Raw genomic sequence first — 27,450 nt, 5'->3', positions numbered from 1 at the left:
ATTAAGCTTAAAAGTGTCCTATCATCTTTAATAATTTTAAATTTTATAAATGTAAAACTTTAACATTTACAAACATAAAAATAGTCTTGGTTGCATTAAATTATTTTTAATCTTGAAATCTCAATATTGTTTGTTCGATTGCTTATTTTCATCATCAGATATTTCTTTAACAATTCTCATAAGTTAATCTTTTTTGTCATTTTAGGTGTTTTGCTTATAAAGTGGAAATTGCATTTTTTTTATTTATCAAAAATCACCAATCATAAGATAGACTATTGATTTAACAACAGATTATAGGAGTTGGAGAAGAGAAAAATATTATTTCATTAAATGTATACATTGATTATAAGATGCATATTTAAAAAAAACACTTGATTGAGATATGATTGACATGTAAAAGTGACACATACATATTTAATATACATAATTAAATGAGTTTAGGGTAAGTATACACCCATGAAATCATCATCACCAAGGCCATATAAACATCTCCATCACCTGTAAGATGCATTTTGATTTCAGAAGTGCAAAAAGAAAACTATTCATCTTAGAAATGAGGAAATAGGAAATATGAAGAGGTCTCCAATCACATGAAGGAATAGGCAAAGTTACATTTTAACATGACATTGCTAGAAAAGACCTCTCTTTGCAAACTTAGAAGACCTGGAAGTTCATTTTTACAACATTATTCTAATATTAGTTCTCTTAATTAAAAAAAATTTACTCCAATGATGTTATTTTGGCAATTTATGGATAAAATAGGGACTCTGGAATAAATCTATTTTCAACTGAAAAGGGGCAAAAAGTCACACTATGATTAATCTTTTCATTTCAGTCTGTCAAATTAAATTGCCTTTCTCAAGAAATATAAAAAGACAATGAAAGGGTGACAGCTTTGTCAACTTTGTCAACAGCAGGCAAGGTAACAAGAGACCAAATGGAACTAGGACTTTTTCGCCACTTCTAATTTATCTGGGAAAGATTAAAAGAATTTTACTGAAAATTGTGATGTGCTATTTGCAGCTGAGTTTTTTAAAGTAAAGGAAAGCCTCCTTTCCATCTTTCCAATTTTGATTTATCTGATACCAAGAATAATTCATGCATTAAAATATACACATTCTTGAGGAAATTCATCATAGAGAATACTCTTCTTTTTGGAAAAACTGAATTTACATGGGCACTAAAAAATTTCAGTCATTCAAATTTTGCAAAATGTTCTACTTTCACTTCCCATCGGGAAGAAGGAAAGTGATGTAGAGGAAATTTCATTTGGAATATTAGTTACTTTTAAAAGAAAGGTTTGTTAATAGAGTGGTATATTTATTGGGCTAGTCATATTAGGGGGAAAGTGAAGTTAGATTCTCACTTCATTATTTATCAAAATAAGTTTCAAATTAATTAAAAAATAAAAAGAGCTAGAAAAAAATGGATGGATATTTAGTTGAGTTTGGAAAGAACAGAACTGCCTAAGCATTTGAGCGATGGAAAAGACCTCAATAAATTTCCTTACATAAAAATTAACAAAAATTTCTGTAAGTTAGAAAATACTTAAGATAGAAAACAGCTTTTAAAATTTTAAAACAATTGAGAAACTTTGAAAAATATTGGCTTGTTAAGTTAGATTTAGATACGAAGGTGGTTCAGAGTATGGGCTCTGGATCGCAAGGGAGATATAAAACAACTTTGGCCATTAGTTTGGCCCTGTGACTAATGAATACCAAATAGACAAATACAGAATCTAAGAAAACACAGAACATAACTAAGACAGGATTGCCAATTCTTATCTGTATGGTAATCATTTCAAGAAAGATTTCAGAAATCCTTCATACAGAGAACCTTGAAATTGTATACAGTACCTAGTCATCACCTTCAGTGGAGCAAGGTTGTAGGAGAGCAAGAGAAAGTTACTTTGACTCAGACTCAGAGAAAAACAAAGGAAATTAGAAGAAAGACATGAAAAAATATAAAAGCAGACTATAGAAGACTTAGGATTCTGGTACCATTAATTGCTTCTTTTGCTTATTCCATTATAATAGAATCATATTTTCTCAGATGTAGACTTTGAAACCAAACTGACTAAATACAAATTTCCCCAGCTCGACTAACTATGAGACCTTGTGCAAGTTACTTAACCTTTCTAAATCTCACTGTGTTCATCTATAAAGAAAGGAATAAGGACTGCTGAGAGGATTACCTAAGTTAATATATGGATAGCTTAGGACAGTGCCTGGCCCATAGCTAAGTTTTAAATCTCATTATTATCTGGATAACCAGATTTCACTAAATACAAGAGCTGATTTTTCTTGATCTTACCTGAAGGAGTCAGTAGAAGTTTTGTACACTTTCACATCATGAGTACCACTGACTAAAAAAAATTGTGAGATGCCTATGTTTATAAGATGCAACCTAATTTCAGAGGCATTAAATTATTTTAAAGTATGCATCTTAGAACTGATAAAATAAGTTATTATGCTTTCATTTATTTTAATTCTAAGTTAATGTAGACATGACATCTACCAAAAGACAATTGAAACTGGCAAAATAATTTGATTCGAATAATGGGTAAAGTAACTTCTTACTTCTGTAAATTCCATTTTGTTCAATCTTGGTTCCATTGAGTCAGCAATATTCAATTGTTTGCAACATGCTTCTAATTATGGAATAAAAGTTAATTGCTAGTTAGTTTGGTTATAATACATTCATATTTTATATTCACATTATAGTGCTTTAAGGAAGAACATAAAAGTATTTCTTAATTAATGTCCATCAATATTTACAATAAAGTAAATGATATATGGTGCGGTAACATTCCAATTACTACAAAATTATTATTTTTCCGGGTTTTTATTTAACTAAGCAACCCAAACACTGAAAAGAACGTGCCTCCCCTTTTAATGACCAGGTTTAGATAAAGCAAAAACAAGCATGCACATCAATAGTATAAAAGACCGTTAAAACCTCTGTGTTGGTTTATGATTGTATTTATGCTAGCAGGTTCTAAAACACAACACTTATACAAACTTTCTCTTAAGTGTTTTATTTTGTCTTTTAATGTTTCTTAAATTAAATAAACAATATATGAATATGTTCTTTTAGTAAAAGATTCAAATAATGCAAAAATATAAGCAGAAAAACATGAATATCTACCTTTTCCTTTATCCTCCACCAGTACTCACTCTAACCCAGAAGAAATCTCTGTCAATAGTTTATTGTCACCCTTCCAGCAACCTTCATTTTCTATACACACATACACTTTTGTTTTTCTACATATAAATGTGATCATATTTGTCGGCAACTTGCTTTTTTCACTTAACCAGTCATCTTGTAGATCTTTTTAAATAGGATCCGGAACTCAGGTAGAAGGTTTGGGATGGGACTATGGCTGAGAGTCATCAGCTGAAGTCATGGGTTTGAAAAGGAAAATCCAGGGAATGAGTAGTGTGTAAAATGATAATAGAGCCAAAATGAAACTCTGGAAAACAACATTTAAGGTGTAAAAAAAAGAAGAATCAAGAAATAAAAATGCTAAAAAGTGATCAAGATAGAAGGAAAAATCAAGAGAGAAAGAGATCATAAAAGCAAAGAAAAAAGTTCCATGAACAACAGAATAATAATTAATGGTAAATGTAGTGGTTAGTTGGAATAAAGATTTTTTAAATTTCCATTTAATATGACAATTATGTGATCCTTATTGACCTTATCAAGATACAAACACACAAAATTATATGAGAACTCAAGATGAAAGAACTAATACATTGGCTTCCTCTCCTACTTCTAACAGTAACTCCTGCTAATCATGGGCTAGTACATAAAAAAATTCTTCAGTCACTCTTGATTTTTTTAACTCCTTATTATAAGATATCAATTTCTGTCACAAGAGGATTGTATAAACTTTAGTATAAGCTTATGCATTAAACGCTGTTATCCCCATCCCAGATCTTGCCCCCAAATTCTGGAAGATTATGCAAGCCAGACTGGTTTCTACCAGTAACAGTTGTTATTAGGTATATGTGTCTGTTCCCTGGCTGGACTTTAAGCAATTTAAGGTCAGGAAATATTTTTTAGTCCTCTTTGCACCCTCTACTCCATCACAGTATCTGGAATTTAGTAAAGGCTCAAAAAATATTGAATGAATAAATGGTACAGAAAATAAATACTATACAGTATAGGAGGAGAGGAGAAACGGTCACTGTAAACTGGAGTAGTCTAAATTTCTCAATTTTATCACAGTCTTAAATAGAGCTCTCTTAATTCATTCCCCCATCAACAACTAAATAAGTAAAATAAGTTATTTCAAGGATTTTCTGAAAGGGAAATTGAGGTTGTGCTGACTGTGAAGAAAATTATAGTGTTTGGACAGGATGAAAAGGAAGAAAGAGAAAAAAAAAAATGTTGTCATCAAGGTCCAAGCCATGTTTGAGGACCAGTGATCTAGAAAGCATATTTCATTTTTAAAAGTGAGAACAGACTTTAGACAATATATTATTATCAGTGTAATGAAGTGGTCAAAAATCAATTGAATAAAAATCAATTGGATATAAATTATGTAAATCTCAGGACCCCAACTCTAGTTCTCAATTCAACAAGTCAGATTTTTATTTTTACTTTTTTTTTTTTTTTTTTGCTTAATCTCATGTAAGGAAACGTTTCTGAAAATAAAAGCATCAAAATCTGTGGCTATCCATTGGTGTGGTACTTACTATCACCCTCCTTCCCAGTGAGCATGGAGGGAATTTGCAGGTGAGTTTTTGTCATCATAATGATGGGGAGATTAGGGACAGAACTCTTGCAACTCCTGCATAATAAAAACTTTCCCCTTTCTGCCAGATATTCAAATAGGTGGGGAAAAAAACCTGCTTATAATAATTCCGAGTCTAGAATCTATCTGTATTTTAAATATAAACACAGAATATATTTTTGCTGTTGAATTTTTGAAAAATGTAACCACTATAAAACTTTGAGAGAAGATTGTACTTTGCTTCATTCTGGAAATTTACCAAAATTTGTTCACCATTTCAGGAAATTAAATAATGAGAGGTAATATCATAAATTGTATCTAAACTCCAATACAACACACCTGTGTCAGTCTGCATTTTATAGCTCTCCTATTCATGGGGATTCTACATATATATACAAATCCATTTATTTGCTCTTATTTCAAAATGCCAAATACAAAAAAAATGGTCGAGTGGATATAATTTTACTTTTTAAATATCTAAACATTCAATATAAGTCGGTATAAATTTCTGACTACTCCATTAAGTCTTATAGTGAAGTTATAACCAAGCATCTATATATTGAAATATAGAACATATAATTTTCTTACATCTTTCCTTGAATTTCTCCTTTATATTACAAAGATATGACATTACATCTTTCTTTTAAAATTCTATGTATGTAAGTAATATTTTCTAGGAATTTCATTGAATAATAAAGGGGTATTATAGAATATTTGTAATAAAGTGGGTTACTAGATTAAAAATCACTGATTGCGTCTCTGCTTTTCTACATTCTTCATCTGGAAAGAGCAAAAGAGCTTAAGTACATCTGTAGAGCTTTAAATAACACTTGTCTCAATACTGACTCATCTTAATTCAGCATCACCCCCCCACACACCTAAATAAAAGAGAGAAAAATGTAAATACTATAGTAATAGGTATGCTTACCAAGCCGGAAATCTGGATTTTGAAAAAAATCATAAAGAACATTCTGAATCTACAAATCAAAGAGATCATGTATTACTTTTCAATAACCATATATTTAATATTTTAGACAAAAAGCCATCTATATTCATTTTAAGTCCTGAGTAATCCTTCTAACCCAGGGACAGAAATAGTAATAATTAACTATTAATAAATAGTTATTATTTATTATTTAAATAATAAAATAATAATAATTTAGGTCATAGAATACTTCAAGGTATATAAAATGCTTTCATGTATGTCCTCAATGATTATCAACCTTTTTGTATAAAAACTAGAATGCTGAGAGCGATCCTGTTTGTCCCCTCCAGGACATTTCTATCAATCCTTAGACATAGGCATGATGGAACTAAGGTCCCTTTGGCAACCAACATGGTAATCCAAAGAATCCTCTATAACTCCTCATTTTTCAATCACAAAAACAAAAAAAAAGGAAATTTCAGAGTTCTTCTTGGTCCATTTAAAAGAAAATAGACTTCATTTTTTAGAGCGGTTGCTGGCTTTATAGGCATTGGTTTATTTCTGGGCTCTCTATTCTGTTCTATTGAACTGTGTTTGTTTTTATGCCAGTACCATGCTGTCTTGATTACTATAGCCTTGTAATGTAGTTTGACATCAAGTGGTGTGGTATCTCCAACTTTGTTCTTCTTTCTCAAGATTCCTTTGGCTATTCAGTGTCTTTCATGGTTCCATATAAATTTTAGGACTATTTGTTTTAGTTCTGTGAAAAATGCCATTGGTATTTTGATAGAGATTGCACTAAAGTCTATAGATTTTTTGGGGTAGTATGAACATTTTAACTATGTTAATTCTTCTTAACTACGAGCACAGTATATTCTTACATTTACTTGTATCCTCTTCAATGTCTTATAATTTTCCAAATATAGGTCTTTCATCTCCTTGGTTAAATTTATTCCTAGGTATTTCGTTTTTTAATGCAATAGTCAATGGAATTTTCTTATTGCTCTTTCTTAGTTCATTATTGGTGTATAAAAAGGCAACTGATTTTTTAATATTAATTTTGTACCCTGCTACTTTACTGAATTCATTTATCAGTTCTGATAGTTTTTTAGTGGAATCTTTAGGGTTCCCTAATATAGCATCATGTCATCTGCAAACAATGACAGTTTTATTTCTTCCTTTCAAATTTGCATACCTTTTATTTCTTTTCTTGTTTCATTGCTGTGGCTAACACATCCAATACTATGTTGAATAAAAGTGGTGAAAGTGGGCATCCTTGTCTTCTTTCTGATCTTAAGGAAAATGCTTTTAGCTTTTCACTGTTGAGTATGATGTTAGCTATGGGTTTGTCATATATGGCCTTGATTGTGCTGAGGTATGTTTCCTCTATTCCCACTTTGCTGAGAGTTTTTATCATAAATAAATGCTGGATTTTGTCAAACACTTTTTCTGCATCTCTTGATATAATCGTATAATTTTTATCTTTCATTTTATTTATGTGGTGTATCACATTAATTGCTTTGGGATATTGAACTAACCTTGCATCCCAGGAATAAATCCTGCTTGATCTTGGTGTATGATCTTTTTAATGTATTACTTAATTTGGTTCACTAATATTTTATTGAAGTTTTTCCATCTATGTTCATCAGGAATAATGGCCTATAATTTTCTTTTTTTGTAATGTCTTTGTCTGGTTTTAGAATCAGGGTAATCGTAGCCTCATCAAATGAGCTTGAGCGTTTTCCCTTCTCTTGAAATTTTTTGGAATAGTTTGAGAAGGATAGGTATTAATTCTTCTTTGAATGTTTTGTGAAATTCACCTGTGAAGCCATCTGGCCCAGGACTTTTGTTTACTGGAAGTTTTTTGATTACTGATTAGATTTCATTAGTAGTAATCAGTCTGTTCAGATTTTCTGTTTCTCTTGACTCAGTATATTACTTGGAATGTACCCATTTCTTCCAGATTGTCCAATTTGTTGGCACATAAGTGTTTGCAGTATTTTCTTAAAATCCTTTGTATTTCTGTGGAGTCAGTTGTCACTTTTCTTTAATTTCTGATTTTGTTTATTTGGGTCCTCCCTCTTTTATTCTTGATGAGTATAGTTAAAGGTTTATCAATTTTGTTTGTCTTTTCAAAGAGCCAGCTCTTGGTTTCATTGATCCTTTATATTAGTTTTATAGACTCCATTTCATTTATTTCCACTCTGATCTTTATATTTCTACTCACTTGGGGCTATGTTGCTTGCTATTCTTTTTCTAGTTCCTTGAGGTGTAAGGTTAAATCAATTATTTGAGATTTTTCTTGTTCTTGAGATAGGCCTGTATTGTTATGAATTTCTCTTTAGGACTGCTTTTGTTGTATCCCATAGATTTTGGGTCACTGTGTTTTCATTTTCATTTGTCTCAAGGTATTTTTTTTATTTCTTCCTTGATCCCATTGTTAACCCATTCCTGGTTTAGTGGCATGTTATTTAGCCTCAATTTTTTGGTATTTTTTTCCAGTTTTTTCCTTGCAATTGATTTCTAGTTTCATACCATTGTGGTCAGAGAAGACGCTTAATATGATTTCAATCTTCTTAAATTTACTGGGACTTGTTTTATATGCCTAATATGTGTTCCACCTTGGAAAATTTCCATGTGCACTTGAAAAGAATGTATATTTTGCCACTTTGAGGTGAAATGCTCTAAAAATATCTGGTCTAGTGTATTATTTAATGCCATTATTTTCTTGTTGATTTTCTGTCTGAAAGATCTGTCCACTTGTGTCAACGGGTGTTAAAGTCCTCTACTAAAAAAAAATAATTAAATAAAAAAGATAGAGTCCTCTACTATGACTATATTACTGTCAATCTCTCCTTTATTTCACTCAGTATCTGCTTTAGCTAAGTGCTACTATGTTGAGTGCATAAATGTTTACAAGGGTTATATCCTCTTATTAGATTGATATTTTTATCATTATGTAATGTCCTTTTTTGTCTCTTATTATAATCTTTGTTTTAAAGTCTATTTTGTCTGATATCAGTATTGATGCCCCAGCTTTTCTGTTTGTTTCCATTCACATGAAATATCTTTTTCCATCCTTTTAGTTTCAGTCTGTGTGTCTTTTGGCCTAAAGTGGGTCTCTGGTAGACAGCATATGTATGAGTTTTGTTTTCTTATCCATTCAACTATCCTATGTCTTTTGATTGGAGCATTTAATCTATTTACATTTAAAGTGATTACTGATAGGTACATAGTTATTGCCATTTTATTATCCACATTCTTGGTCTTCCCCCCACCCTTCTTCTTAAAGAAGTCCCTTTAACATTTCTTATACTACTGGTTTGGTGGTGATGAACTCCTTTAGCTTTTTCTTATCTGGGAAGATGTTTATACCTCCTTCAACTTTAAATGATAGTCTTATTGGGTAGGATAGTATTGGTTGTAGGTCCTTACGTTTCATCACTTTGAATATTCATGCCAATCTCTTCTGGTCTGCAAAGTTTCTGTTGAGAAATAAACTGACAGTCTTATGGGAGCTTCCATGTAGGTAAATAACTGCTTCTCTCTCGCTGCTTTTAAGAGTCTCTCTTTGTCTTTGATCTTTGGCATTTTAATTATGGTGTGTCTTTGTGAGGGCCTCTTTGGGTTATCTTGTTTGGGACTCTCTGTGCTCCCTGGGGTTGTATGTCAATTTCCTTCTCCAGGTAAGGGAAGTTTTCCATCCTGATTTCTTCAAATAGGTTTTCAATTCCTTGCTCTCTCTCTTCTCCTTCTGGTATTTTTGATGTTGTCCCAGAGGTCCCTTAAACAATTTTTATTTTTAAAAATATTTTTCTTTTTTTCAGTTCTGATTGGGTTTTCTGCTACCTTGTCTTCCAAATTGTTGATTCCATCTTCTGTTTCATATAATCTGCTATTGATTCCTTCTAGAGTATTCTTCATTTCAGTTATTGTATTCTTCATTTCTGACTGGTTCTTTTTTTTTTTTCATGGTTTCTACATCCTTTTTTTATGCTTATCATCTTTTTGTTGAAGTTCTTACTAAGTTTCTTGAGCATCCTTATAATCAGTGTTTTGAATTCTATATCTGGTAGATTAATTGCCTTCATTTTGTTTAGTTCTTTTTCTGGGGTTTTCTCCTGTTCTTTCATTTAGAACATGTTTCTTTGTTTCCTCAATTCGGCTGCCTCTATGTGTTTGTTTCTATGTATTAGGTAGATCTGCTATGTCTCCCAGTCTTGGCAGATTGGCTTTATGTAGTAGGTGCCCTGTGAAGCCCAGTGGCACAGTCTCCCTCAGCACCTGAGCTGGGTGTTCCAGGAGTGTCTCTTGTGTGGGTTGTGTGTGCTCTCTTGTTGTAGTTAAGCCTTGATTGCTGTTGGCATGTCAGTGGTCGGGATTGACCCTCAGTCTGACTGGCTGTGAGAAGTGGACATGCCCACAGCCTACAAACTACTCTGCAAGAGCTGACTCAATGGAGTGGGATTTGCCCCAGTTCTGGTGCTTGCTGAGACCACTCTTTGGGTGTGCCACTTGAGGGGCTAATCGGGTGGTGGTCTGTTGTGGTCTGAAGCTGGTCTTTGGTTCTCAGGCCTCTTGGAAGGGACTCCCATGCAGGCCAAGGTCAGCCACTACCTATGTCCAGCTTGGGGCTGGCTGGTAGTAGCTACAAAGTGATCTGCAGTTGGACGTGGCCTGTGCTAGATCTGGAGGAGCATGGGAGAAGCCACACTATAAACCGAGGTCAGCTGCACCAGGCCCAGGGTACCCTAAGGCTTGCCACTACCTGCTGGCTGCCTGTAAGGCTCAGCCATTAAAAGAGCCTTGGACAGTACTCGAGTTGGGTGAGGCAGGGTATCAGGGAGTCACCAGTATGGGGCAAGTGGTGTTCATCAAGTTAATGCAAATTCAGGTTTTGCACCTGTGCTAAGCCTAGGGCCATTCAGCAAAAGGCTTGGAGCACACCAAGCACACTGAGGCCATCACCTGCCTGGCGCATGTGGACCCCCAAGAGTTGTCTAAGAAAGATTACAGTGTGGGCCAGGACTGGCTGCCCACTGCCATAAGTGCCTCCAGCAGTATACAAGCCAAGGCCAGCTGCTTGCAGCTGAAAGAGCTTCCTACAGAGCTTCCACATGGTGCACGGTGCACAAGGCAGGGCTGGCTGCCCACCACTAGAAGTGCCTCTGGCAGTTGGGGAGTTGGGTAGGGCAAGGTCCCAGGGAGTCACTAGGTTAGAAAGCAGATTTCACCAGATAAATGCAGATTCAGACTTGTCCCTGTTGGGAGAGGGCTCAACATCGGAAAGATGGTGCTCACCCTATAGGCTACACAGCAAGAGAACTCAACACAGGGATAATGGCGGCCATCCATCCAGCCCTCACCCTGAAGCCACACAACTCCATTTCTCCCTATTTGTCTCTGGTGCCTTCTGAGCTGTCATCCCTCTGCCGGAGCTCAGGATGAATGCCTGGGAGTGAAAGAGTCTGTGTGAGCCCTCAAAGAGGACATCTGGATTTCCAGCAACCTTCTACCTCACCCAGAAAGAAAGAATTCCCATTGTTTTTTACAACCAGATGTTGTGGAGGCTCCTCCTCTCAGCATTGGTGCTCTAGGCAGGGGAGCCTGGTGTGGGGCTGGATATCTCTGCCACTGAGACATCCCTCCCTATTCTCAACCGCGACACATGGGTATGGAACTATCCCGTTTCACATCTCTGTCCCTTCTACAAGTCCAATGGGGCTTTTCTTTATATCCTTAGTTATAGGACTTTTGTTCAGCTAGTCTTCAAATGGTTCTCCAGGTTGATTTTTCTATAATTTAGTTGTACTTTTTATGTGATCATGGGAGGAGGCAAGCACAGCATTTACCTACTCCACCATCTTGTCAACTTTACTGTTGTTTTAATTTGTATTTCTCTGAAAATATATATGGAGCATTTTTTCATATGTTTATTTGCTACCTTTGGAGAACTGTCTATTCAAGTCTTTTGCTCATTTTTTAATCTGTTGTTCATGTCCTTATTGTTGAATTTTAAGAGTTCTTTGTATATTTCGAATAGTCCTTTATCAGATATGTCTTTTGCAGACATTTTTTTCCCAATCTGTGGCTTGTCTTCTTTGATCTATTTTTATTGATTTTATTTTTTTTATTTTAATATTTTCATTAAATGTATTGGGGTGACATTGTTTAATAAAATTATATAGGTTACAAGTGTACAATATATCAAGTGTATAATAATACATCATATGTATATTGTATCATGTTTATTTTACCAGCTAAAGTTAAATTTCCTTCTGTCACCATATATTTGACCCCTTTACCCTTATCTATCTTCTCCACTTCTCCCTCCCTCTGGTAACCACTAAACTATTGTTGGTGTCCATGAGTCTCTGTTTGTCTTGTTCATTTGTTGCTTTCAGTTTTATATCCCACATATAAATAAAATCATATGGTTCTCAACTTTTTCTGTCTGATTCTTGGTCTATTTTTAATAATTCACTTTGAATCAAAACTATGCTTGTCATTTTATCTAACCAGTGAGTATTCTCATATCTACATATACCTAAGAGAAAATATTTAACTCTTATTAGAGTAAAGGTATTTTTCTGGAGCTAAGAGACATAGCCTCTTAGCCCAGAGAAGTAATTAGTCCCAAGCATATAAAAAACAAACAAACAAACAAATGAAAGCTATATCTGTAATAAAGAGCTTAGGGACCCCAACCAGAGTCAATATTTTAGAATATTAGCTATATTTAAAAATAAATACTCAAAAGGAAATTGAAGAAATCTACTCTCATGGACTAGATGTATCAAGAATTGACTTACCTAAGCAGGACTGAAAATTTAGCGGGAAGCTTTTAGCACTTCACTCAGTATTCTAGCAATCACCCTCTTATTGCCCACCCCACCTGCCCTTCACAGATACCCACTTTCTTACCACTATCATAGGAATCATTCCTTTGGGGTCTAGAATCCATTCATTGAACTGCTCCTGCAGAGCCTGTTTCCGTGTGTTGGCTACCTTGACTTTGACTTCGTTTATGCTTTCTCTTTGTTCTTGTTTCTGTTTAACCTTCTCTTTCATCTTAGACACTCTGAAGAACATAGAAATAAAAGATATGTTGAGTTAAGACCACTGGATTTGATTCAAATTTTTCAAATGTTAAAATACAAGAATTCAGAAACTCATATAAACTTTGTACCTGTCTTTTCTCCATGAAATTGTCCTTGATTCAAGCCTGTAGCACATTAATTATAGGCTACCTGCTACTATTATTTGACTTTTTGTAGAGGTGTGCTTATTTTACCCAACTAAATACTATACTTAGGGAGTACTAAGAATATTCCTAGATGTTGCCACTTATATACTAAAAGCAAAGTTGAATGCACTAAGGTCTTAATGTGGAGAGCTTCTCTCTTCCATGGACATAGCAATCGTGTGGAAGGACTCTGATTCAAGGTCTAGGGTAGGATCCTGAAAGCTGTTTATAACAAGTATCTCAGGTAATTCTGATGCCTTGGACCAAACTTTTGATTTCTGTCTAGGACTATATATTGCCAATTTCTTTTGTTTGGACAGAGTCAAATACATTGAAAGCCCCTAAGCATAATAGTTATATTTGTACTCAGGCAGAGTCGTATCGCCCACTAGAAAATGTGGAAAGAACTGTGATTTTAATTGTGCCTATGTTCATCATCCCTATTAGGACTTCAAAATCCCCAAACTGTTTTGATTAAAACACCAGAATGTCTCAGAATAATAAAAATAGCTGCTGCTTTCAAATACAATTTTCCGATAATGTTTGAGACAGTTCTTCATCTTTCAGAGAAGAAAATCTAGGGCAATCTGACAGATTTTAAAAGGCAAACAAATTTCAGTAAATGCCGGTAAATTGGATACCTTTAATAATAAAAAAACAACAACAACAACGACTACAATATAAGTCATTACTTTATGCCCATATAAAGCCTTTGAAATTCTCTAGGAAAATATGTCTTCAAAAATAAACTTTGAAGCTTGAAAACCTAAACAAACAAGTGGTTTAATAACGTAGAAGGGCCTGTTCCGTACTGCTGGAAGGATTAATTAGTGCTTCAAAGGAAGTGCTAAGTTCCTCTGGTAAAACTGCTAAGCAGCCAAACCTCTCCCACTTATCTCAGAGCCTTCAGTCCCTTCCTATGCTGGCTCTCCTTCTGCTCTTCCCCTACTCTTTCTCCTCTGCTGCGTTATCTACTTCCCGCTTCCCTCTCTTTCTCTCCTTTTTCTCTCTTTTCCTCTCTCTGTACATTCTCCTTAATTTCTGTCTTCATTCCGGCATGACTCTCTATTCCGTATCTGTCTTTCTTCTAGCTTTTTCTCATTTATTCATTCACTCACTTGCTCACTAAGTCAGCCACCTACTATGGATTCTGCCATTATAAAGCTTAGGGTCCAATGCAGAACAGTTAAGTAAACAATATTGCATAGAAAGTACTGGGTGTTTCCAGATTCTCATGTGTATTAATCACTGCAACACAAAAATAGATGAACAAAATTGGGTTTCTGTTATATTTTCATCTGTTTGAAATGCTTTTCTTCCTCTCATTGCTTGACTAGATCCTCCATATCTTTTAGGTCTCAGCTCAGACATCATTTCCTTCCACTTATTAATGTCCACATTTAGAAACAAAACTTAGTTTTGTGCTTCAGGGCCACCGTACATGAGACTCCAAATATAATCTAAATAGATTTAAAATAGATTATGTAACTCATTCAAAGAATAAATAAAATTTCTCTTCTCTGGTCTGCATTATCTTATGAGGATATCCATATCAATCAACAGAATTCCATAGCATCCAAAACTCTTAATTTTGGTCAGTGTTGAGTAGGCACAACCTATTCAACACTTTATAAATATAAGTATTAACCCACATTTAAGGAGACTGGGAAGGAGGAAAAACTACAATGTGGTAAAATGCAAAAATGGTCACAAATTCTTCCCATTTCTGTATGCATGTCTATTTGTATGAAATATAACTTTGCACTTTCTCCCATTAAGAAGTGGAGTCCATTTATGCACCCTTGTGTCTGGTTCTGGCCATGTGACTTGCTTTGGCCGATGGACCATTAACAAACATGATAGAAGGTTGAAAAGTGCTATCAATTATACCACAATAAAACTGGGAAGAAAGAAGAAAAGAAAGTCCTTGATCATTGGGTCTTGACCTCTTTTATTGAACTTAGGAGCCCTTCCACCACCACCCTGGAAATGAGCCTAGGCTAGCCTTCCTGATGATGACCCAGTTATATCCATTGCTTTTACAAACATGTGATTAATAGGCAAGTTATTAAGGCTATCAATTGACATCTTATTGCAATGCATAAGTAAGTCTGACTGATACCATGTGGATCAGAGATGAGCCATGAACTCAGCCCAAAGTTACCAACCCACAAAATCATGAGCAAATACATGATTATTGTTTTAAGCCACTAAGTTTTGAGGTATCTTGTTATGAAGCAAAAGCTAACAAATAAAAGTTCCCTATCTTAACAAGTGTTTTGATATCTTTAAAAGAAAAGTATAGTATAAATCTAACTGATTAAAGAGTAAAAGTGAAAATGTTTCCCTACCCTAGTTGTTACAATCCAAATTCCATCCATCCATTCAAGCTGTACAAAATCTTCCATTTAGAGCAGCATTTGCCTAAATTATGTGAAAACTGGATGTTGTATTTCATGAAAACTGGTTCTAATTAGCTTAAGTGGATGGATAATTAATCATGAACTTGGAGTGACCTCTGTATATCACACCATTACTGGAACTAAAGGAAGACTCTTTCTTGACTGTTAAAGAATGGGACTTGTTTTAACTAATCATGTAGAAACCTATGGACTCACTCTGTCCTATACAGTGTGATAGTTGCCAGATATTATAACCATTATGAAGTTCCCTTCTTAATGCTTAAAAAACCCTTAATTTTCCTCTTTAACAGTGAATTCAGTGACTTCTTCACTGGAATATATTTCCTTGTCTGAAAAGTTAATAAACTCAGTGTTTGTTTTTAAGCTCTGGTGGTCTTAATTTCACAAAGCTAAACTGGACTTCTTTTACATCCATTTTATTCCTGTGATGAGTATTCTTATAAAAATCCATGTATCACATATGTCCATTTAATTATTATACTTAATTTTTATTTTCTTTTTGTTTATTCAACATATATCTTATGAAATGAGATTCCTAACATAAATGTAATGACTTAAGAAAAATCTCAGTTACTGGTTAATCAATGATATTTGAACAGATACATAATTAGACTTATTTAGAACTTTAAAAAATGATAAAGAACATTTATCATAGCTTCCCCATTAAATACTGATGATTAATTCCAGAGATTTCAAAATTAAATACTCGATTAATCAGAGAGTATGGGGGAGGGGTTGGGGGAGGTAGATGGGGTAAAAGGGGTCAAACATATGGTGACAGAAAGCAATCTAACTATGGGAGGTGAACACACAATGTAAATGTATATGTCTTATTGTTAAAGTGTACAGTTGAAACTTATTGGATTTTGTTAATCAGCATCACCATGAAAATAAAATTATTAAAATTTTTTTTAAGATAAATACTCGATTACCCCAAATTAAGATATCTGATAGTAATCTTAGGTATCTAAAAACAAAAAAAAAAGCAAAAAAAAACAACAAAAAAATCAATACAAGAAAACTTTCATCATGAGTGTGAAAGCCAGATTAGATTAGTTAAATCAAAGTAAAATGGCATTTAAACTGAACTCTAAAGCAGGGATCCCCAACCCCTTGGCCGTGGACTGGTACTGGACAGTGACCTATTAGGAACTGGGCCATACACCAGGAAGTGAGTGGCGGGCTAGCAAGTGAAGCTTCATCTGTATTTGCAGCCACTCCCCAGTGCTAGTGTCACCACCTCAGCGCCACCTCAGATCATCAGGTGTTATATTCTCATAGGAGCACTGGTCCCTGGTGCCAAAAAGGTTGGAAACTGCTGCTCTAAAGGACTAGTAAGATAAAGTAAGGAGGAAGAAGAGTGATACGGGCAGAAGGAATAGCATATGTAAAGACCCTGAGGTAGAAAGAAGTGTAGTATGTTTGAAGAACTGAAAGAAATCCTGTGTGTTTGGAGTAGAGAGGGTGAGGAGAGAGGCAGAAGCCAGGACTAAAAAGAAAGTTAGGGATCAAGTCATACAAGGGAGGTCTTATGACCTAGTTAAGGATTTAGATCTTTATCCTAAAAGGTTTTACATTGAAGAAAAACACGTATCTCTTTCCCTTTTAGCTTTTACTCGGTTTGTATTTCCTTAATACTTGAGCATTTATACTGACTTATTTTTCTTCTTTATGTAGCTGTAATAGAGAAAATAATTCCGTGGAGTATTTCTTTGTGATTCTTTCTTATCACAGATTAAATGTTACATGATTAGTCCATAAGGCTGATAAAGAATAGTCAAAGGACAAATACCCAAAAGATACCTCAGGGTGTATCACAGATGCATAGTGATTATGAAATAAGTAACAGATGTAGAGATCAGAGATCATTACCAAGCCAGAACTAGTTATGCATCACTATAATTGCCATACAGGAAAAGATCTAAGGTTTTGCCTTGAGTTTCTTAGATCTACTTCCTGGTTCATTTGAACTCTCATTCTAGGTTTAGGACTGTGTATCAGGACTCTGGAGAAAAGAGGAAATTCATAGTATAATAGGCCCCACTTCTCTGGAATTGTGTGAAATTCTAACATTAGTAATCATTTTCTATAATCCTTTTTTTGTTCACTGTTTAAATGTTTTTATTTTTGGAAATATCATATAGCAAAATTGACCTTCTGAGTGCATAGTTATACAAATTTCAGCACATATATATAAATATGTCTAACCATCACCATAATCAATCTACTGAAAATTTGTAACCCTATTTTAAGAGCAAATTCTTTCATTACTAATTCACAAGGCATAGTGACTTATAGAATATGTGTTCTCATGCACTAGAATAATCAAGAGTCAGAGAGAAAAAATATCAAAAGAAATGCTAAAAATATATATGAAAAAAAGCAAAATGATACAAATCTAACCACTACAATTTTATACCTTAATCTTCTAGAAACCCTGATGAAAAGCAATAAAAATATATTGCATATATGAAACTTAAAAACAGCAGCAATATTTCATTTTTCAGATAAGTGACTACTACTATAAAAATTGTTCCAAATTAATAAGTGTCTTCTCTATCTACTGTCCTTAGATACCAAGCAGAGATGAACCTTTTTTTGTGCTGGGAAGCAGACAATTGAAAACTTTGAATCAGGTTCTGGCAAATGAACACTTTAACGTTATCACCAGAAGATAAAGTCTTAAAAAAAACAAACAAAAATTTTGTCTTTTTTCTTGAAAATAAATAAAGAAAACTCTCATTCCCAAAATAATTTTCCAAAGCTCTCTAATGAATTGAGAACAACACAATGATATAGTTCAGAGGATTTAAAAGCAGGACTGTTTTTGCTAAGATGCTGGATATCCAAGTCAATAGTCATTGTGCTGTTGTAAAGCATCCCTAGGATTTCTGAATATTCTACAAAAGCCTGACATTGTCACATGTTGACATAGATCTTGGATTATTGCCAGAAAGAGATAGAGTTCTAATCTTGACAATTCAGGCAAAGAAATTATCTTTAATTACTTTAACTCTTTCATAAAATTCCTATAACAGTATTGCTCCTATAGAAACTAGGACTCTTAACAAACCTCAGATGACCCTAACTATTCAAACTCCTAGTTCAAGAAACATCAGTGAAATAAACTAATCCTCTTGTGTCATGCTATTGGTTGGCAATGGAACCTAGACCAAAGTTCTCTTGTGCCTATAACTATTATTACTATAGATATTAATAAATGCCTAGAGTTTAATGTACTGACTGAGATTTACATGTCCCTAACAGGAGAAAGGATTTATCAATATGTTGATTTACAGCCTTGACACCAGTTACTAAATTTTAAGTTTTTTTCAAAATGGAAATAGATCTAAGTACAAATTTGATTTCTTGCTCTGCAAGAACAGATGATGAACAAAAATATTCTTTAAGTTATTTATTAAATTTAATGACACTGCTTCCTGCTGCTGTAGAACTTTTCACTAGTATTAAAACTCACTTAATCTGGTTTTGCTAAATGATTGGTCTTGAAACTTTAGTGTGCATAAAAACCTCCTGTGAAAGTTGTTTCAAATACATTCTTTGAGGTTTTGATTCAGATTAGAAATTGATTCACTTCTGATATTATTGGTAGGCAACCATACACTTAGTTTATTCTGAGGAACATATATACTTTATTTCAAAAGAATTATCATTCTAAGCTTCTAATTAGTTGCTTACCTTATAGGAATGATACTAAAACAAGTCACAAAGAATTTTAGATTCCTTTATAAATTTTAGTTTAAGTATCCATACCAGAAGACATTAAAAGGAAAATATAAAGATTCAGGAAGAGAATCAGAGATTCAAAGTGCCTTATTTGTTTTTTTTTTTTAAGTCTGGAAGAGGTCAAACAGATACTAGACCTGATCTAGACCAGGGATCAGATTCTACATTCTAGGGCCAAATCTGGCTTGCTGCTTGGTTTTATACAACTCAAAATTTAAAATTAGTTGTTACATTTTAAAGTAGTTTTTAAAAATAAAAATAAGAATAATACTTTGTGGCATGTAGAAATTCAAGGAATTCAAATTTTAGTATCCATAAATAAAGTTTTACTAGAACATGGCCATGCTTATTCATTTACATATTGTCTATGGCTACTTTTATACAACAGCAGAATCAAGTAGTTGTGACTCCATTTTCCAGGTAAATTTCTCAAATTTATCAATATTTTCATGATTTTGAGTCATGGTTCAAAAGACTTTTTTTTCTGGTTGTAATAGAATTTAACCCCTGGTTTCTTTTAGTTTTTGAATGGTTTCAGTTTTTACATACACATATTTAATAGGATATAGTATATGGACAAAAAAGCTGAAAATAAATATAAAACCTTATTTAGTAGTTCAATTATTCATAGGCTTGTTGGTATTATTATTTTAAAGGAGTTTAATGTAAATCGTAGGAAAAAGTAAAGTAATTTTGTCAATTTTATTAGGAATCAAGATTTTCAGTGTAATAAATAAAGATACAAATATAAAATCAAGGAATTAGATAAAAACTCTGAAACATTGTATTTGATATGAAACTATTAATATGAACTCATTATTTTTAAAAATTATATTTGTTAGTCACGAAAGCCTAGAAGCAATGACAGTACAATATTTATGAGCATTCCTAGCTCCCAGATGAGTGATCCCCATTAAAAGGAACTAATCCTTAAAAAAATACATGAAGCTTTCAAGACTAAAGGTGTAATATTAGAACACAGGAACCAAAGTTGGGTCAAGTTGAGCATCAAAGAGAAAAAATTTGACTTTACTAGATTAAAATACATTGAACATATATTAAAATCCATGTGTCCATAATGATACTCAAAAAAGAACTCTTCCCAAAAAGGGGAAAAATCATTTGTTGTCACTAGCATTGACTATTGACGATAGGCAGATAGATAGATAGGTAGATAGATAGGTAGATAGATAGATAGATAGATAGATAGATAGATAGATAGATAGATATTTATTCTGAAAACCTGGAATTAAAAGGAAAGAAATAAACATTTATTCTGTCTTACTAGTAGAAAACATATTTCAACATAACCAAATATATAGCAATCAAGTAGGATTTATTTCAGAAATTACAAAATAGCTCAACATTAGAAAATCTATTAATAAAGTTCATTGTTAATGAATCTAGGGTGAAAATCAAATGATCATCTCCATATGTGCTGAGAAAGCATTTGACAAAATTGACAATTATTCCTGAATTTTAAAAATCAGAAACTAGGTGCATTTTTCTTAATGTGATAAAATATATTTTTTTCAGATCTAATGAAGTAGTTATGGTAGTAATATATATATATATATATATATATATATATATATATATATATATATATATTTAACTGTTCATATTAAAGCAGTAATAGAAAAATCATTTCTACTTAAAGTCATAAACAAGACAAGGATGCATATATCACCACTATCATTTAACATTGATTTGGAGGTAATAGCCAATGTAATTTAACAGTAATTATTTATGGCAGAGGGGGAGTATTGGGTAGATGAAGGATAAGAATGGAAAACTTTTCCCTGTATAACTCTATGTTTTGGCTTTTGAATCAGGTAAATATGCTGCCTATCTGAAAAGTTAAATTTTTAAAAAGTCTCTACTCTCATATATCTTATTTTCCAATGCAGGGAGACAGATAATAAATGAATATATACTCGGGATCCTAGTGAGATAACTAAATCCATGAATACAAGAAACTTATTTAATATACTTCACTAGTCTTTATTAATGCCTTAAAGTGAAGCACATAGTAGTGGCTCAATACTTTTTGAATAACTATAAAATTACTTACTTAAGTCCTTTTAAGTTTGTATAATTATGTTATTGTTCTACATGCTTTTCGATATAAGGAGCTATATCATCAACTGATAATATAACAAATAGTACCTGTTGCAGATAGTGCTGGGAACATGTATCTTCAGGTCTTCTGTAACATCTCTCATTACCCTCTGATAACCAGACATTCTCGAGTCTTTGATATAATTAGGATTGTTTCTCATTAAGTATTCCCCCAAATAATTAATTGGATCAAACTTGATTGGAATATCAATTTCTGTCAAAAGCTTCTTGTTTTCCACTTGCATTAACATTTTTTCCACACCAGGAACTAAGGTGGGTAGAAGTTTGTCAAGCAAATATGCACGAGTGTTCAGTGTCATGTTTTCAGTATTAAACCACTCTTTGGCCAAATTATCCTTAGGGAGTTTTTTCTGAGCCTTTTTTTCTAGTTCCTTCTTCTCATTATCCTTACATATTCTTTTCTGCTGCATTGCCTGAGCTCTTGCCTCCACTCTTTCAAAAAGATTTTTCTTCCATGGTTGTTCTAGCTTTGAATCCAGGAGAGTTTGATCTAAGTTGAAAATCACTTTTGCAGGTTTTCTTACCACCATATTCTTTGAGACTCCAATGTTATGGTCCTTTATTGAACCAGTTGAGATTTCTGGCTGCCCCTCCAGGTCTAATTCTGAAGGAAAAGAAGTGAAATGCAAGAAATATTAGAAGTAGATTTTAATCTATGTTACTTTATAATATTATTAGGAAAAGGAGTTTTTTACATACCTTTACATGTTGTATTCAAACACAGCTGAAAGTAACAAAAAATTAGACAACAATGACTTTAACAATAGGACATTTATTGTTGACTTAATCAGAAGTCATTCAGCAGCTCAGTGTTTTTCATTAAGTACCTAGCCTGTTTTGTTTTTCTTTGTTCATTTTTTTTGTGCTTGTACCTCAGGATCACAAGATAACTATTGCAGCTCTAGACATCTCTTCTTTACAGGAAAAAAGGGATTAAGAACAAAGGGGATTTTTCCTCTTGAGGTTCTGTTTTATTATCCAAGAGAAGAAGATCCCAGACTCTAAAACTTTCCTTTACATTTCATTTAGCTTAATTAAGTTACATGTCTACTCCTAGCTGGTAAAGGGAAAAGGGATTATTATGAATAGTTTTGACCAATCATAATTTATTCCTTCACATCAGGATTTAGGTCAAGTTCTCTGATATCAAGTGATTTCTATCTGCTATAAAATCGAGGTTCAGTTGGCAGGGAAAAAGGTTGGGAAATGTCTGCTGAGTGGGCAGTGAAGAGAGTCTATCACATGTTTATTTAAATAAATTTCTTTCCATGCTTGTATTTCCAGCCTCTTTCATGTGTTCATTTTTAAAATGTAGTGTGATTTTAGACCAAGGTAGTAGATTGAGAATAGGAACTTGCATTCCCTCCCTACCAATATCTTTAGAAATGACAGAAAAGGTTGTGTGCATGTATATTTTAATATAAACATAAGAATGCTGGCAATCATGAAGGAGAACTTCAGTGGTCAGAAATTTTGAGGGTCTCTGAAAATTATAAGGTAGGGGGGATTAGATTAAAGAAAATATAGAACTAAAAAAATACAGGAGAAAAATATACACTGTGAAATTTGGGAGCAGCTTTGACGTGTCCCAAGTTTAAAAAAATGTAGATATGGGTAGCAGGGGAATTAATGACTTTTTGTATAACTTCATCCTTAGTTGAGCTACTCATCAGACACCAGAGGCATTCACCCCTGCATTGAGACAAGGGGGTTTGGGACAGAGAAAATGAATTGCTGACAGATTTCATTGTCTGCGCATCTTATTCCTTATCCACAATCACTGGTAGCAGACTACAGAAAACAGAAACTCCATCCACAAAAAAGCAAATAGGATTCCCAAATGCAAATGTCCACACACACATAAGAATCACTAAATATTTAAGTAACACTATCTCTGTGACTAAATTCAACAAATGCAGTAATTAATACTACCCAAGGAAATACCATTAATAGAATAAATGTAAGGAGTCTCTAAAAGAATTGTTATTAATATCCTCAGAGCAGATAAGTTAGAGAAAAAAAGAATGCTATATGTTATAAAAAAGTAATTAAGAGAGTTTGGACACCTAGCGCTCAGATCTTGGTTGCTAATATCAATCTCCAATTTAAAAAATCAAGTCTCACTGGAGAAATGGTTGATTTAAGGACTGAGGATGGAAATATATATGATGAGCCTAGAGCATCTTGTAGTGCCACAAAGTAAGGAAGTGCTCAAAAAAAAAACTCCACAATGATTGTGTATGTCAAAGGGACTCAGTAGCCAACTAAAGGAGCTCCTAATGGCCAGAGATAAAACAATTTGAGCAACAAAATAAAGTAGTATTAGATTATAACCCAAATATAAAACAAATATCCATACTGATATAAATACTTGCATGAATAAATAAATAAATGGGGGGGGAGAGGGAGATAGACAAATGTCCTGTGCAGAAGTATTCCAAATAACTTAATAGATACTCTGCCCTCAAGGAAGTAAAGCATAATTCTCTTCTTAAGTGTGGGCTGTGCATAGTTAGTTCTTCCCAAAAGTACAATATGGAAATAGGGGGAAAGAATCACTTTACAGTGGACAAACCTGACAAAAACTATTTCAGCCGGATGAAAAAGATTAACATCAACAATAAAAAGTCACTTTGAAGGACAAGTAATAACAAATGTTGGAGATGATGTGGAGAAAAAGGAATCCTCATACACTGCTGGTGGGACTGCAAATTGGTACAGCCACTATGGAAAACAGTATGCAGGTTCCTCAAAAAACTAAAAATTGATCTACCATATGATCCAGCAATCCCTCTACTGGGTGTTTACCCAAAAGACTTGAAAACCCATATCCCAAAAGATATTTGCACACCGATGTTCATAGCAGCATTATTCACAGTGGCCAGGACATGGAAGCAACCAAAGTGTCCTATGATAAATGATTGGCTAAAGAAGCTGTGGTACATATATACAATGGAATATTATTACTCAGCCATAAGAAGAGATGAAATACTGCCATTTACAACAACATGGATGGACCTCGAGATAATCATGCTAAGCAAAATAAGCCAAACAGAAAAAGTTGAAAATCACATGATATTACTTATATGTGGGATATAAACCTAAAAGCAACAAATGAACAGGATAAACAAACAGAGACTCAGGGACAATGGACTAGTGGTTATCAGAGGGTAGGGGGTGGGGGAGGAGAGAGAGAGAGTGTCAAATATAGGGGGGTAGGGGTAGGGTGAAGTGGGTAAAGGGGATCAAATATATGGTAGCCAAAGGAAACTGGACTTTGGGTGGTAATCACACAATAGAATATATAGATGTCAAATTATAATGTACACCTGAAAGTTATATAATTGTATTAACCAATGTTACCCCAATAAACCTAATAAAAAAAACACACACAGAAAAAAAAAAGTCACGTTGACAGCATATATGATATGCTTGATAGCATGTAATGAGAATAGTATTTTATCTCTGTAGTCTTCTTCCCCCAAACCCATAACCCCAGGCTAATTATGATAACAGACAAACAAACAAACAAAAAAGCCTTCAGACAAATCCCATTTAAGGACATTCTGCAAAAATACATGATAGTATTCCTTAACGCATTCTTTATTTCTATCACGTTTTGATCACTTCCTCTCTAGTAATTATATATACAGTGGTTATACACACACACACACACACACACATATTTTTTGTCTGCCCAAATTTCTTTGGGGAGTCACCCTTCTCTCATTCTTAATTCATTTAGTTTAGATAGGGCTGACCTCACCCATTTAGATCCAGGAATGGGTGGTGATCCAAACCTGACCACCAGCAAGGTCATTAAAAATAAGAAAATCTGAGAAACTGTCAGAACAAAGAAAAATCTAATTAAGTAGTCTATAAAGAAACTCTAGAAAAGCAAACATTTAATCTAAAGAATGTCCTAAGTCCAATAGTGAATATCATTTATGAAACTCTCTTCCAAATTTTAATTTCCTCCTTGGCTAATTCTCTTATTCCAATATGAGGAAGTGAGTAGGATGGTATAATGCTCTCCTTTACTTCTTGGTTGGATTTAGAAACAAACTGACTACTTTTGGGGCGGGGGGAGGGTTCTATTCTGTTTCATTGTATTGCTTTTATTTTGATTTTTAATAGGTGTGAAAGAGAGCAATTCTTTAAAGTCTGCAGGTTCTAATGTACTCTTTGTTTCTAATCTTTCCAGCATAATCCAAGACAAATATTCCTCCTCCTGCTTTAAGAGTAGTGCCACAGATGTATAGCAAATTAATATCTATCCATCTGCCATGGTTCATTAGCAAACTCACACATGAACTAGGGCATTCTCTATCTTCCTTGCAGCCTGTTAGTGCTCCTCTAGTGTGCTTGGCTATTATAGGTTGCTAAGCAATAATCCTAGTGCTTATATTATCCCCAATGATATGCAGAATGGAAGTAGATGTGTGTTTGGTTACAACTCTAGCCAAACACTTCTCTCACAGGGCCATAAAATCAAGAAAAGAAAAGGAGGCACAGCAATAGCAGGGTCAATAAATCAGGATTTATTGAACAAGCCTATCTGTAGCTGTCTTTTGATTAAGTGACCTCTGAATTCAAGGATCATAAATTATAGCACAGTCCCAATGGCAAATTAATCCAGAGAGTCAATTGAATATAGTTTTAAACAAGTACTGGTTTTTAAAGCAGGTTTGTGCTTGGACATTCCTAAACCTTTCACAGGTAGATTGATTCATTTATATGTGCACTCAGTAAATAATTATTGATGTCTCACTTTGTGCCTAGTACTATGTTAACTAAGCACTAGAATTCTATTTCAGGATTGTCTTCCTAAACAATTTTAGAATTAAAAGGCTTTCAAATTCTCCCCCAACATACACACCTTTATCCCTATATTAATCTGTCTTCTAACATACAAAGACCTGTTTAGGTGCTATGGTCATAAATGAGCAGGAACACAAAAGAATGCCTTACTTGTATTTTGAAAGGTCCAGCCTTATAAGTGACTTTTATCATTTCCTGTACTTGGTACATGGCTCACTGCTATGTATGGCCTCAGTAAAAACCTCTTTAAGGACATAAACAGGAATGAATTATAATCCATAAGCCTTAGTATGTTCTTTCTTCATAAGAAGGCATGTAACATTAGTGGGACTAGCTCTTGATTAAAGTGGTGAAAATTGACCCAGCAGGGCTATTCAACTAGATGTGTGATGTTCTCTTTAAACAAGGGCTCTGAAACTCAGCTGGCTTGGTCTTATCAGGATTTCTTACCATTTCTACATAATGTAGGTTGACTACTAGGAAAGCAGAGGAAAACAAGCACTACTAAATACTGCTAGAATTAAAATTCTATAACTATATAGAAAAAGTCATTTTCCTACAGAACTTTGTTAATCTCAGGGCTGTGTAATGAGAACAGGGTTGAGCAAATCGATAGTTTGAAAAAAAAGATATTTCAAAATGCAAGTTAAGCTAATAGCCTGAAAGTAAAATAATTAGGGTAAAGAAATGAGGAATTCACATTTAACTACAATATTTTCTATGCAAAGATATTTGTTGGAGTGTATTATGGGAGCTGCCTGGCAAGATATCATCATTTTGACAAGTATATAACAGGGATAAAAACACTTCCTTTGACACATTAAAGTTGCAGCAACAGTTCCTCTTCTGACTTCTTACACACACACACACACACACTCTCTCTCTCTCTCTCTCTCTCTCTCTCTCTCTCTCTCTCTCTCACACACACACACACACAAAAGGAGATTCAGAATATCACGTTTAATTGTGACTGATCACAATAAATAAGTACATTGCATTGCATTTAATATCGCAACAAGCAACTGTAATGTTTTCAGCATATATTGTATTCTGGGATGAATAGATTTACAACAAACAATAGAATACACTTAGAATACACAAACACAAAGAATAGACTTATACATACTTCCCTCTAGCACACATGGGAAAGCAATAACAGAAACTGAAAGTACAGAAACAGGAAAGATCAAAAACTCTTGATTGATACCTTTTCTAGAGAGGCAATAAATTACATGAAGAAATACATGTTTGAAGTTTTGCAGGTGCAAATTTAGCCATAACTGATTAACATGAATACCTAATTAAATCTATAAAAACTTACCTCGATCACAATTCTGTTTGGCGTGTTTAAAATGAAAGAATTCATTTATAAACCTGACCCAAGTGATTAAGGTAAAGGCAAAGTGTA

General features: G+C 33.8%; 1 protein-coding gene across 1 annotated transcript in view; it reads right to left on the bottom strand.

The window, feature by feature from the left end:
- Nucleotides 1-27,450, bottom strand: part of EFCAB5 (EF-hand calcium binding domain 5) — a 116,681-nt gene that overhangs the window by 74,564 nt on the left and 14,667 nt on the right. Inside the window, exons 7-10 of the mRNA XM_039886203.1 lie at nucleotides 21,249-21,825; nucleotides 12,588-12,744; nucleotides 5,646-5,715; nucleotides 2,580-2,647 (exon numbers count right to left, since the gene is read on the bottom strand). Coding sequence (XP_039742137.1) covers nucleotides 2,580-2,647; nucleotides 5,646-5,715; nucleotides 12,588-12,744; nucleotides 21,249-21,825 — 872 coding nt within the window. The remainder of the gene's footprint in view (nucleotides 1-2,579; nucleotides 2,648-5,645; nucleotides 5,716-12,587; nucleotides 12,745-21,248; nucleotides 21,826-27,450) is intronic.

Source organism: Pteropus medius, unplaced genomic scaffold (genome assembly GCF_902729225.1).
Source record: "Pteropus medius unplaced genomic scaffold, Ma_sr-lr_union100, whole genome shotgun sequence".
In the NCBI taxonomy this organism is placed as follows: domain Eukaryota; kingdom Metazoa; phylum Chordata; class Mammalia; order Chiroptera; family Pteropodidae; genus Pteropus; species Pteropus medius.
The sequence above is the reverse complement of the archived record's forward strand: the minus strand, read 5'-3'. Positions and strand labels throughout refer to the sequence as shown.